Source organism: Cryptomeria japonica, chromosome 7 (genome assembly GCF_030272615.1).
Source record: "Cryptomeria japonica chromosome 7, Sugi_1.0, whole genome shotgun sequence".
Lineage (NCBI taxonomy): Eukaryota > Viridiplantae > Streptophyta > Pinopsida > Cupressales > Cupressaceae > Cryptomeria > Cryptomeria japonica.
The window spans coordinates 768,613,004-768,626,914 of record NC_081411.1 but is presented as its reverse complement, the minus strand read 5'-3'; the positions used below and the strand labels follow the sequence as shown (position 1 = coordinate 768,626,914).

General features: G+C 34.9%; 1 protein-coding gene across 2 annotated transcripts in view; it reads right to left on the bottom strand.

Moving 5' to 3' along the window:
* The window catches only part of LOC131056706 (uncharacterized), a 53,595-nt gene that overhangs the window by 20,804 nt on the left and 18,880 nt on the right, over positions 1 to 13,911 (bottom strand). For both annotated transcript variants that reach the window (XM_057990954.2, XM_057990955.2), the window contains 9 exons: positions 12,127 to 12,196; positions 11,836 to 11,984; positions 11,483 to 11,578; positions 8,031 to 8,101; positions 7,760 to 7,821; positions 7,495 to 7,558; positions 7,318 to 7,402; positions 7,110 to 7,236; positions 6,804 to 6,889 (listed from right to left, as the gene is read on the bottom strand). In XM_057990954.2, the coding sequence (XP_057846937.2) occupies positions 6,804 to 6,889; positions 7,110 to 7,236; positions 7,318 to 7,402; positions 7,495 to 7,558; positions 7,760 to 7,821; positions 8,031 to 8,101; positions 11,483 to 11,578; positions 11,836 to 11,984; positions 12,127 to 12,196 (810 nt within the window). The remainder of the gene's footprint in view (positions 1 to 6,803; positions 6,890 to 7,109; positions 7,237 to 7,317; positions 7,403 to 7,494; positions 7,559 to 7,759; positions 7,822 to 8,030; positions 8,102 to 11,482; positions 11,579 to 11,835; positions 11,985 to 12,126; positions 12,197 to 13,911) is intronic.

Genomic DNA, 13,911 nt, shown 5'->3' with positions numbered 1-13,911 from the left:
GTCATTAAATGGTGGACTTTTGTTGATTATCCGGTACTTCTATTTTGAGCATAATATAAATATGTCATTACTTCAGTTCATATATCAAACCATTTATCACATGTTAAAGACTGAGGTTCATTATGTAAATTGCAGACAGACAAAGTAGTATATATAAAAACAACAAAAAATAGTACTAGTAAATAAAGAGTGTTCATAAGAGCAATTTTTACATGGACATGCAATAACAGTCAGAAAGGGAAGAGAAAATAATGTAGAGAACATATATTCTTTCTAGAAGATGTGTCAAACAAAGATGCTATCCCAAGGACTTGGGGGGCTCAGAAGGGATGTCCACTTTTTTCTATAATTTCCCATTTTCATTTAATTTAAGTGATGCAGGAGCATCCAGGAGTGTAGGGCAATCCTGCATCTCCCAGAAATATTGTTATTTTTATTTTCTAATATCGTTAGGTGGTTAAAAATAAATGCAAGCATATATAGGTCTCCATGTACCTAGGAAAGTGCCCAAGGGGACATAGGGGTTGAAAATTATTTAATATTTGTGGCCTATGTTCAATGGCAATTGTAATTTTCAAGAAAGTACACATTTTTCTACCATTTATATGCTAAAAAATCATAAAAAACACCCTTCTTGGCATGGGAACAAGGGGACTAGTCATGCACTCATATTTATTGAATGGTTACATAAAAAAATTGGGAAAAGACACCATTTTGGGCACCCACTTTAAAAAATTGAAAAGACACCTTTAAGGAGCCCTCTTGGGGAAGTTGAAAGGTCATCTATTGGCTATGTGTTACTTTTCTTGATAGCCATGTGTTGTTCATCAAGAGGGGGAGTGGGATTTCCAAGAGGCACAAGAATGCTATAAAAGGGAGGCTTGGGCTAGAGGTTATTCATTTGGAGTTGTGTTCTTGTCTTCAGAGATAAAGAGGAGTAGCAGCTAAGGGAAGTAGAAGAGTAGTTTATAGCTCCATCTTGCAAAGTTGTAATGCCTAAGTGGCTAATATTTTGTAATTGAAGAATTTGTATTTCATTTTATTGAAATATAAGGCAAATTATTTCATGCAATTTTCTGAGTTATTCTCTTTATAGTTTATTATGCTATGTATGGATATTAGGTGAAGTAACCCTAGATATTCGAAGATGCGGATTCAAATTGTGGCTGACCTATTATTGTTGTAGTAAAAAGGTCAACACATCCATTCAAGGATCATGATCTATCACTTTACACAAACCCCTATCCAAAAATCAATTGAGCACTTGTGTTCAACCAAGAGATTAAAGGATGAATATCCTTTGATTTTGAAAGTCAAAGGATGAAAACCCTTTGGATGGAAAGTGGTCTCATTTAGAGGTTGCATTGGAGCTTCATTGATAATGGATTTTTGCCACATTGCATTGGTCCACTTTGTTCTTGCCATGAGTGTGAGCATGAAAGTTTAACGTTATTGTAATTGTTAATGATGCAAACTATTTGAACAAAATTGTATCATTATGTGTAATAAGAGAAAGTGTGAGAAATTTTGTCCCTTATATTCCATTTGCTGGTTAGAATGTGATGATAATGATAATATTTAAATTCGAGTCATTTAAAATATTATTATAAAATTAGAATCCAATATTATTGTCCCCAATAATAAGCATTTGTATAAGGTTGAAAATCGGATTTGCTTAAGTATTCTGACCAGAACATTACATTCTCACAAACAAACAACCTCCTCCATTTGGTGCACAAAAGATAAAAAAGATATCCTTCTTAAAAAAATCTAAAAACCTCTAAAAAGCTAAAAGGGGAAGAATTGCCGTTGCAAATTCAACACATGGTATTTACTATTATTATTTGCCTTTAAAATTTTAACTTCTTTTAGGTTACTTATGTTATTTTAATACCTATCCCCCTACCATTCCAACAAATCAAGAATCTTTTTGATTTTTCACCTTTTGTTGCTCATTCAAAGTTCTCACATAGTTGCATTGATAGCATAGTAATGATAGACCAGTGTGACGGTGAGAGATCACCACTAAGAAAACATTGATATACAAAAAGAATAAGACCTTGTTGTGTAAGCAGTCTTCTTTGAGAGTAGGGTCCAATCAAATACTTGATGCTTGATTGATCTATGGATTTAGCTTAGTTATTTGTTGTCGGGCTAGGAAGATTGATTACAATGATTAGTAAAACTAGTTGATTGTTTAATCAGACTAAGTGTCATTCCAATCAGTTGTAAGATTAACTTGGAGCTTTACTTGACACCTCATCTAGTTTTTATTACGAAAAATATAACACAAAACGATTACCAACATATTCGATATTAACAAAAGCTTTATCCGTAAAGGATAAGAGCAACAACCCATAAAGAAATGAATAAGAAATAAAGAATATTCTTAAAGTCTATACTAAAGACTAAATGACCATTATATACTAAATATTACAATAATATTTTAATACCCGCCCTTAACGGTCAATCTACTAACTATGCCAAGTTTATCCTGAAATTTTACAAATTTGTTAGGACTCAAAGACTTGGTAAAAATGTCTATAGTTTGATCCTTGGTTGGACAATACTACAACCATTTTATAGAAGTTGTCTTATGAAATGACAATGAAATTCCACATGTTTTGGTCTCCTTTTAGAAGCATCTTCAGCCAGATCACTATTGTCACCATGACTTGGGCTTCCTATTTCTTTGTCATCTAGATGCTGATCCATGTTATCATCAAGAAATTCTTCTGGTATTATTACCTACTTGGGAGACTCTTCATGCTCAAAATCCTCCCCCCTTTGGGTGGAGCCAACAGAAGCTGAACACCAAAATCCTTAGATTTTATGTGTTGCTCTTCAGTAATCCTGATCTCTAAAGAAAGCTGGAAGGTCCCAAATTCCACACCAATCACAACATCCATGTTGAAGATCAAGCGGTTAGTGTCAGGTTGTCAACATCAATCAGTTTGTAGGCTTTATGATTTTCACTATACCTTGTAAGCATGAACTTTTGAATCCTAGGGTCTAACTTGATTCTCTTTGCATCTAGAATACAAACATATGAAATAGAACCGAAGACCTTAAGATGACTCACTCTCAATTTCCTCCCAAATCTTCCTCTAAAGTCTTTCTCCTTCATTGCCAGTGTTGAAGACCTATTAAGTAGATAAATTGTAGTGCGAACCCTCAGCCCTAAATTTCTTGGAAACACTCCTATTCTCCAACATCAACAGGCCATCTTTGTAATTTTACAATTCCTTCTCTCAATGACTCCATTCTACCATGGAGTATAGGGTGTTGTGCATTCCTCTTGATTTCGTGTTTAGCACAAAATCTATTGAATTTGTTTGAACAAAATTCACCCCCATTGTTATGATGTCACATCCTAACTCTTTCTTTACTAATGATTTGAACTTTTGAAATTCCTTGAACACATTTGATTTTGATTCAAAGAAAAACACCCACATTTTCCTACTGAAATCAACAAACAAAAGAAAATACCTAGCACCATTGACTGATGTCGTATTCATTGGTCCACAAATGTTTGCAAGAACCAACTGTAGGACTCTCGAGACTCTCCAAACCAATCTGTCTGAAAAAGAAGTTTTGTTCTGCTTTCCTACTTGGCAAGCTACACAAACAACCTGTATCTATTGATGGATGTCGAGTAATCCCTCTACCAAATTCTCTTGAGCTAACTAAGAGAGGTGCCCATACCACTAATGCCATAGTGAATTGATACCAAATGTACTCTAGGCTATCAAGGCACACTCCTATACCTGTCCAATATCAACAAGCCATTACAAACCATGATCTTTGATACCATCAATGATGTTTTTCTTTGATTCCTTCTCAATGATATAGCATTTGTGTTTGCTAAATTGACATACAAATTGGGACAATGTCACATAATCTAACTCACAAAAAGTAAATTGAGCTTCATTCCCCACACAACAGACATTTTGAAAAATGTGATTTTTCCCTCCATGAACATTTCCCCTGCCAACAACTTTGTAATCCTTACTACCACCTAAGATCACTAAATCTGAGCAAGCCACGTACATTGTGAACCAATCTTTCTGATATATTGTGAGAAGACACACATCCTCATACAAGAAGTTATTATTTATCCTTAGTTTCCTTATACAACAAGTGGATGTAATCAGTCATATCAATGTGAAAAATGTGTAGGCTAAATTACTCATTACCTTGTACATTTTCCTCCCTGCTAGGTGTAGCATACTACTCATCATAAGTGTAACATAAATCCTACTTATTTTTCAAGTAGAACTAGGAACTTGAACATTATTCAATCCACAGGAAAAGATTGAAGTGCTATCCTAAAACAGACTATACAAATGGGAAACCTTTTGCACTTATCTCCTTTTTTAATTAAATAAATGCTCTATCGAAGTATCAAATGGCTTACCCTAACAATCTAATGGTGGTGTAGCATCATGTTATAGTTGTTCTTTTTTTAACTTGGTTCTTTAGTGTTCTTTTCTACCCCTTGTAGCCACTATTTAGGTGAAGCTCACAAGAAAGTTTCCAACACTTGCCATCCCAATGTCCTATTTTACAATAAGAGGAATATTGGTAGTTTTACACATGCTCAAATCATTTTTTTAATTTCCTTCTTTGAGAGTGTTTTGGCCTTTCTCTCCCTTTTGTTTAGAAGTGTAGCTCTTTCTATCCTTACTAAAGAACATTTGTTCCTTAGTGGTGTTTGCTTTGCACAATATTTTACAATTGGTTACTTCTTCCACATCTAATGAAAGGAACAAGATACCTACATTCTTGTGCAGAATGTTTTTCCTTTTGCAAACATCACAAAAGATGAACTTTTTACCTTGATAACCCACATGCTCCTTTACCTTCTTAGGTTTGACTAGTGGTGAAATATGTGGAGTGAAAACTCCCCATTTCCTCTTTCCTGACAGCAAGTTATCTTTTGTTGCTTCTTTTGAATCTTTGATTATAGAGTATCCGTTTCTATTTCTCCCTTCTACAAAGGCCCTCTACTCAGATAAGGGTCACTTCCACCTAGGTCATTCCGCAAGTGAAGATTCATTTCCGGCCATGTCATTCATGAAAGCATCCTTCTGCATTGTTTCTACTTCTTTGTCCTCCAGAAGTTGAATCTTGTTCCTCTTCTTGTGTCAATTGTTACTTAGACTTTTCTACTAACATACAATCATTTAGAGCTTTAACAAAGACAATATTAGTGAAATTTTTACCTCCAATGAGTTGTTCCTAATGAAACATGTTGTACACCTCTTCTTAAAGCATTCACCAATTTCCATGATCTCATATCCAAGTCCTCCATATGGTGGTCTTCCATTTATTGTAGTCGGTTAGGAAGGATTCCTCAGCCATTTTTACCAAGCCCTCTTCCTTCATACAGCATCTTCAACAACTTGAAGCAATTTCCCAATAGAAGTAGCAAATTGTAATCCATTGAAGAAAACATGGATGCTTTCCTTGCACACCTCTTTTGCTTGTTCTTATTCCATGAGGTTGACCCCTTTATCTCTTCTTGGAACAAAGAAAGCAACTCATCTTTTACTTTTAATTCATGTTGCATTTGCTCAATGATTCCAATCAAAACATCAGATGGATCCTTCTCCATATGAACTCTTCAATTTGCTCCCTCAAATGGTGCACCTCTTCCCAAAGAACTTGATTTTCTCCCAACACCAACTCATGGCTTGTTAGAGTTCTTCAATCTTCTTCTTCATGGATTTGACCATTGTTTTTTCTTTACAACCTATACCCCTTGGGATCAATTGCAAAAATGGTTATACATACAAATTTTTTATGTTACCAAAACATTTTCCTACAAGCCTCACAGAACTTGCTGCTCAGATACCAATTGACTCAAAATTTCCACCAAAATTTAATTGGAAAGTCGGGAATCAAGAAATAAATTACTGTTCTACTTGGTCTTCCAAATGACATTCAATGTTTTTAAAGGAATTAAGGTGTTGCTAACAAGAAATGAAAAGCTAAAACGAAATGAACAACACAAACACAAGAACTTTGATCCTAGGAAAATTGTCTAAGGGATTAACATTTAGTAGTGGCAATTGCTCTTCTATTGGAGCATATTGCTCAAATGGACAATTATAAATCTAGATCAGGCCCTTCTTCTGTTTTTATTTCTATAAAATACCAACTTCAATGTCCTCTTTTTAGAAAGATCGCTATGGATTCTATGATCCTCTTGGATGATCAAAACCAATACTCTCCTCTCTTTTAGCTGCTATTTTAAGAGAACCCATTGTCAAATTGAAGCACTCCTATACACTATTTGGAAGTGGAAGAGTTGGCTGTTCATTTCAGATTCTCTTTTCTTTTATTGGGGATCGAATACATGGTTGTAGATTCAACATGGGTCATTTCCAAGGTGCAAGTTTGACTCTGCAAGTGCAGATTTGTCCCATGTTTCATGATACTGTTTTCCCCTATTTTTCTGAAATGACTGTAATCTGAGACTGAGCTTATCTACACCTCTACACCTGGACCTATTACATATCAATACCTAAGCATTTAAAGTCAAAAATAAAGCCTTAGGAATAGTTAAACACTTAAACACTGTCAATCAAACCATGCATACTCTAATCTATGGGTTCTGTACAAAAGCCATTCGCATGCATATCATGAGAAATCTTTTGACAAAAACAACAAATACAAAGTATGGTCAATCAATCACACTATACATCATCCTGCTAAAGAAAAAGATTATATAGCTAAACAATACTAACATGGGCATTATCGGGTTCATTGCACAAACAAAGAGTCTCTTGACAACTTACAATTCCTGTTGGCCGAGGACTACTAGCAATTTGAGTTTGCTGATACTTCAAGATGGTCCAGTCAAAAACAGAGTCAAACTTAAAACCTGCATTGCAAGGTAGGATGATTGAATATTTGAAAGATTACTGCACATCCTTGACTAAAAGAAAAGTGGTAACTGTAGAAAAAAATCTCAAAATGCTTTTCTTAAATGCTATACTCTCAATTAAGCATCAATTTGTAATATATTGTTGGTTTTTCCTAGGAATAAAAACTTCAAATTGGAAGATGAAATTGAAGCTGGTTGTTATTTAAATTATTGTTACTTTCTCGCACGAACAAGTCCCGAAACATCCTCTTCAAGTATGCATAATCAGGCTTATCTTCAAAGCGCAATGAACGGCAGTAATGGAAAAATGATGCAAACTCTGGTGGATATGAACGACACAGGACCTTCCAAAAGACGCAATAATAACCATTAGCAGGTGTATCACAGACTTAAATTGGAAAGTGCAACTGATACATGATAGCTACCTCAATTGAAGTGGTGACTTTCTTTTCACTTATTTTGTCATATTTTTGCTTTTTAGTCCCTGCTCTTAAACCCTGCCATGGAAGGCTGATATAAACAACACATTAGATATAAACCCTGCCATGGAAGGCTGAAAATCAGAAAAATCAAAAGTTTTGTTGTTTGTTAAATTAACAAACCTTCCTCTTAGGAAGTACATTAGCACATAGCCCAAAGATTCAAGATCATCTCTCCTGCTTTGCTCTGAATATAGCATATAAAAAAACAGTTTGGAGTAAGCATCAAATCATTGTAATAATCTTACTAAAGAGTAGCAATCACATGTTTAACAAACAATGGAGAATGATGTGTGCAAAAGAAAGTTCATATACTGTGTCCAGTAATATAGTCTTAGATCAAGAGAAAATAGTCCTTGGTAGCAATTGAAAGAAAATATTCACACACCTACTCCAAGATGTGTATTGATACTAGCATATCGAGCAGTTCCTGTAAGATTTTTGTTTTCCCTGCAGAAAAGATCTCAATAGCTTATAAAACTCTTTATAGAGGAACAATGAATTTGCAACACAAATGGTTGTATATATGTAAAACTTGAACTGTTGTTCAATCTTAGCATATATTATTATACATGATAATGACCAACAGTTCTTGCAAAATGCTACCAAGTCAAACTACAACTATTTTCCACCTTTAATAGTACCAAAAATTTGCACACCTATAAGGAATATGCCTGTGGGAAGTTGGATCTCGATACTTTTTGGCCAACCCAAAGTCTATAATATATACCTGCAAAGGTACAACAATGAGTATGGGTTAACTTGGGAAAATAATCACTTGTATAAAATATCCTAATATTTATAGGCAGAGACGGCATACTCATCAAGTACAATACAAACCTAGTTTTTCAGCCATTTACTCGCTAGAAAGACTCGCCAAGTTTCTAGCAAGTACTCGCAGGATTTTTGGCGAGTACTCACCAGAAACTCGGTGAGTTTGACAAACAAACTCACCAGACACATCCAAAAATGCAAAATACAAAAATAACACAAAAAAAAGTCAAAAAAGACACGATTTCACCCTATAAATGCATGAACGCCCCTCAAGCTTCCTCACATAACACTTGGAGAGAAAATATTTTTCATAAAAATGTGCCAAATACCTGATTTCTCTCTTAAGTGATGAAATTGTGAAATGGTGTGCGACAAGTTTTGTGTGGTTTTAAAGGCCCTTGACCCCATCTTGTGTTGCAGCAGGGAATGCACCAGGTGTGCTTCCCCCAAAACCCACGAGAGGCGTCGCCCCTCAATCCCATTGGGGTCTCCAGTCCTAGACCCCCACTAGTTATAGGGATTTCTTCTCATATAAGAAATTTGATTACAAAATGAGGGGATTTGGGAGTGTAGACCAAAATCGACAGCTTAGACAATTATCTTTATCACTATCATTATATCATTAATCAATGATGAAGTATCATACTATGAGTATCGAAAATTCAAATGCCATTATTATTATTATAAAATTTAATACAATCTACAGCATTGCACATGAAAGGTAGACAACAAATTAGAGGTGTTCATTGATTTGGTCAAATCAGAGCCACAAACACTTCCTTCAATATCAAGTGAGAAGAGCTATGACAGTGCAAAAATTAGAACCTCCCCAAGTTTTCACTAGACTAGGAAGATGAAGATGCCAAATGTTTTAATATACAATTTATGACTTATGATGATGAATTTCAAAGGCAATCATCATAAATTCATAATAGTTGCCAAATAATTATAGTATTAGGATTTTATATGATGATGCAATTTTGTACTCAACTTGTATTCAAATGAATCAAATTTAATAGAAAAAAGTTTTGTATTCTATGGACTCATCATGAATATTTTCTCTTTGAGTTTTGCACAAAAATTGTGTTCATAAAAAAATTTAAGCTTTTTTTTTTAAGTCGTTAGAGTTATTTGCTGAGTTTTTGCCAAGTTTTTGCTGAGTCAAATTTTTTTGGGTCTAGCAAGTTTTTGTTGAGTCCAAGTTTTCCAACCATGTTATTTGTATAACATTTTTGGCCATTTACAATCAAATGTTCTTGTAAGAAGTTTGGAGGGGTTTGCCAAGGAAAAGATCTTATAATAGTTGATTCAAGATGCAAGCATCCCATATAATAATCTTTTTAGATTTTAATATGCCAACATGGGTGAGAAGGACTAACTCCAATCTCACAATACTATTATATATTGTCTTCTATTTGCTTACATAAACGTAAGAATAGAATACTTTTTGTTGAATATTTTGTCATTGATGTCAAAGGTTGTACAAACTTTGGAAGATTACTCAAAGTAAAAGGGAACTATGGCACAAAAGGTTATATTCTTCAGCTACTTGGTTGTCTATTTGAGTTGCTTGAGCAACTTTGGCTTTTTGCTTGAGCTCCTTGGTTGTCTGCTTGAGCTCAATATTTGTCATATCATCGTTTACAGGTGGATTCTTGAAGGCAAATCGATTAAAAGAGGCACCTTACCTTATTCATCTATTTGCGGAAGACATTAATAGTTCCTGAGCACTTGATTTTTATTTTTATTTTTTAAACCAAAACCCAATCTTTATGACACAGCAGTCATTGTGGATGCTATTATTGGCATAGACTTCTGGCACAACAGTCATTGTGGAGCATATTATTGGCGTTGACAGATAGTGGCGGAATATATACCTTTTCTTGTCACATGATTTTTGTGTGGTGCTAATATTTTTTCTTTTGAATTGGGAATGCTCACGTAGTATGCAACTTGATATACATGTGAACTGGTGAAAATACAGAGGTGAAAAAAAATATCTCTGGTTCAGTCTGCTGCAAGTTTATTTTAGATACCTTAACTGCTGTGAGAATGGGAGTGTTGTGTATTTCTTGGTACAATGTTTGAAGTGCTGAGTGGATTCTGATTTTTTTAAAGTCTTGCATTTGAGTTGATGCTAAACTAGAGTTGGTGCTTCTAGGAGGATTGGTGCTCTCAGTGAGTTGGTGCTCACTTGTGTAATCTGGGTTGGTGCCCATTTTTTGTTAATGAGAGCTATTGTGTGCTGTGGTTTTTTACCTGAAAGGGTTTTCCATGTGAAATTCGATGTTTGCTCTATTTATGTTTTTTGTGGTTTTAAATTTTATGTCTTTTAAAAATTTAAAATACTGATTCACCCTCACCCCACCCCCCCTCTCAGTATTTTCTATGTGCATTTCACTTTCGTCCATGTGATTAGACTAACATGCATTCCTACTCAAGCGATCATGTGAATTCATCACTAAACTTTCAATTGAGGGCAAAAGTATAGTCATCACCAAAGCTATCTTGGAAATATTTGAGGCGCCATTTGTCATCCATCACCAACATCCAAGGCTTTAAGATTGCTAGTTTCTCTAAAAAATCTAAAATATGCACCCTACCCAATACAGTATAACAGGTACAATACAAACATACAAGGGAACTAACCAGATACTCTATGCTAAAAGAAGATCCTCTAGAAAACTACAATGCAACTGCCACTCTCAGCAGTTATTCTCTTACAGTCTCCAGCTTCATTTTACCTTGACACCCTATGTAGAGATCAGAAACTTAAGTGCAAAGATTCTCATACACAGAAATAAAAATCATAAACATAAACACATGCAAATGATGTACATTTCTGCTTGAAATTTGCCAATATGAAATTTACTTGAGTTAAATTGACTACATTCTTGAGCACCTTAAAAGGCATCAAACTCTGTCAAGCTAATTATAGAAAATTTCATTTATGGCAATCCACCTGCAAATTATTATTATCCACATCAATGTGTTTCTCTCCATTTCAGGCCATGCTTATCAGATTTTACTTCATAAATTTTTTATTGTTACTCTTATGAGTTCCATGGTCAAATTTTCATCTGATACTAGAACTTATAAGGAAATATACAGCCAATATTCCAGGGGCCAAAAAACATGCAAAAATGAATCAATGTTTTAATATTGAGATCTATTGAATGCTATGCATCATTTTTAATATATCAAGACCTTGGGGGGGGAAGCAAGATTCTCATATATTGATTTAATCTCATTTACAGTGAAAGGAGAAATAAAAATTTCAACATTTCAGGTCACAAAAAGAATCATTATAAAAGCTAAAATTTACAGCATTTGTCACCTGATTTGCTCTCCGACCAAGCCCCATAAGAAAATTGTCAGGCTTGATATCCCGGTGAAGAAAACTTTTTGAATGCACAAATTCAACTCTGGTGATCTGTAAATGAAGATAGGAAATAAAATTATTGTTATTGATTTTCACCAGTCATCTCAGGGTCCACACCATCCATGTAAATAAGTTATAAGGTCCATATAGATAAGTTATGGGCCTTATGGCAAAGCACTAACTTTAATGGAAAAAAATTAAAATCAAATACAGAACTTTATATTTATCTCCCTCCTTAAGATATTAAGATATAACATGTGTTTAGCTAAAGCAAGATAATTATAGTAACTTAGTAAGTAGAAACACACCAGCTGTTCAGCAAGCATCAGAACAGTCTTCAATGTAAACTTCCGATTGCAATAATTAAACAAATCCTCAAGACTTGGTCCAAGTATATCTATGACCATTGCATTGTAGTCACCTTCAACACCAGACCATCTTATATTGGGAACTCCAGCTGCAGCTCACCATTTTAAACAAAGAAATATATAAAACACAAAAATTAATCTCGACGGATATAAAGCAGCAGTACAGAATGAAAACTATTGCAGAAAATTAGGTCTGAAAAAATAGTCTTTATAATGGAACAGCATTCTTACTTCCTCCTTGGAAAATCTTGTACAATTTGGATTCATAAAGCAATTGTGGATGCTTAGTTCTGACACTTTCCTGTTCGAGAACAAGAAGGTTAGTCATTCAACACTTCTTCTGGCATCAATTTAAACAACTGCAAATACAGAACACCTTTTCTTAAGAACATTATAAGATCAAAACTATTACATCTCATCCAGAGTTCAACCAGTCAGAACTGTTTATAGTATTATTGTAGTTACTAACCACAAGCAAGAGTCTTCAGTGATGGTGTCTGGTTCATGAACCAAACTAGCAACATACTTGATCTGGGTTTTGCTACTAAACAGGGTCAATACATAGTTCTGTATTCATTTTTATCCATAACTCATTCCATAAGATTTGTTGGGAAGTGTCGCTTGGAGAACTCAGCCAATCCTGGGATCCTCCATTTGGAAACAAATCCAGCAGAGGAAGGTAAGAAATGTAGGGCATAAAGTAATGTTTGGACTGTGTTACACAAAGACATGCCCACAATCTGCAGAAAATTTGCAAAAAGTCCCTGAGAAGCCAATGAATCAAAGAAAGTAGAGTTGATATGTTTGGCTGTCCCTAGAATGTCCAGGGATGTCTAAGCATCCCCAATGGCCAAAACAAAAAATTAAAAGGGGTGAGGGGACCCACATGCACTCCCACACCCTTCATGCAACCCTAAACAAACTAAAACATAAACCCCATGTCTTTTTTGTGAATCATTTGACGTTTTTCCCAGCTTGAGGAAGAGGAAGCAAAGAATGGCAAAGAAGGAAAGAGGAAGAAGCTTTGCAACCACTCTCCACGTTGTAGTTCATTTTTATTCATTGCAAACTCACCATGGCTATTTTTTAGTTTGGTTTCATCTTTTTTAATTTTGTCAGAAAGCTTAGGAAGTGTTTTTTTTTCAACTTCGCTCTTTGTTGTCAATAGCACAAACCAGAGTCCTACAGCAGCCTGTCACACATTAAATTTGCAAGTAAAATAAGCAGCAGTTATGAGTGTGAGATGAAGAGTGCAGGAGTGAATTTTAACATAAACCTAAGGCAAAATAAAGTTTAAATGGAATGGTGGGGGTTCTTGTTCTTCTAAAAACACAAATGCTGTTGCAACAAACCATTTTGCATGCCCTTCACCCTCTCTCAAGAATTTTGTCACCATTTTGGGCAGTAATCAATACAAAAAAGAAGAATGCAGCAAGCATTGGTTGTCCGATGTTTGCAATTGTGATTTCAAGAGAGTTGGAGCAGGGTTTGTAACTTTGTGTAGAAATAAAGTTGGAATAATTGAAATGGCAAAGATGGTTGGTGACAAGGCAAAAACTAGTAGATATGTTTCCATGCCATCTACTCAATAGTATTCCAATGTATCAGACGTTGCTAGTAGAGGTGGGGTTTATGATAGAGAAATGAGGAAGACACCTCTATCATAGGTGAGAAAAATACAATGGTGGGTATTGCATTTCCAACAACATGAGGATGCCAATGATTTAGAAGCCAAATTTTTGTATGCACATGCCATTGCAATTCATGTGGCATGGTCTCCTTATTTCAAAGAGACATTGAAAACAAAAACACAATTGGACTTTATACAGCCCCTAAAGAACATCGATTGAGTACCTCCCTCTTCAAAAAAAACAATATCCAAAGATGAATGTACTAATAGAGGAGAAGAGACAAACGTGGATTAGGGCATATTGTTCTATTGTCATGGATAGTTGGACTAGTATTATACATTCTTAGAGCTGATGATTGCTCTGGTAAACATAAAGATTTTGATTA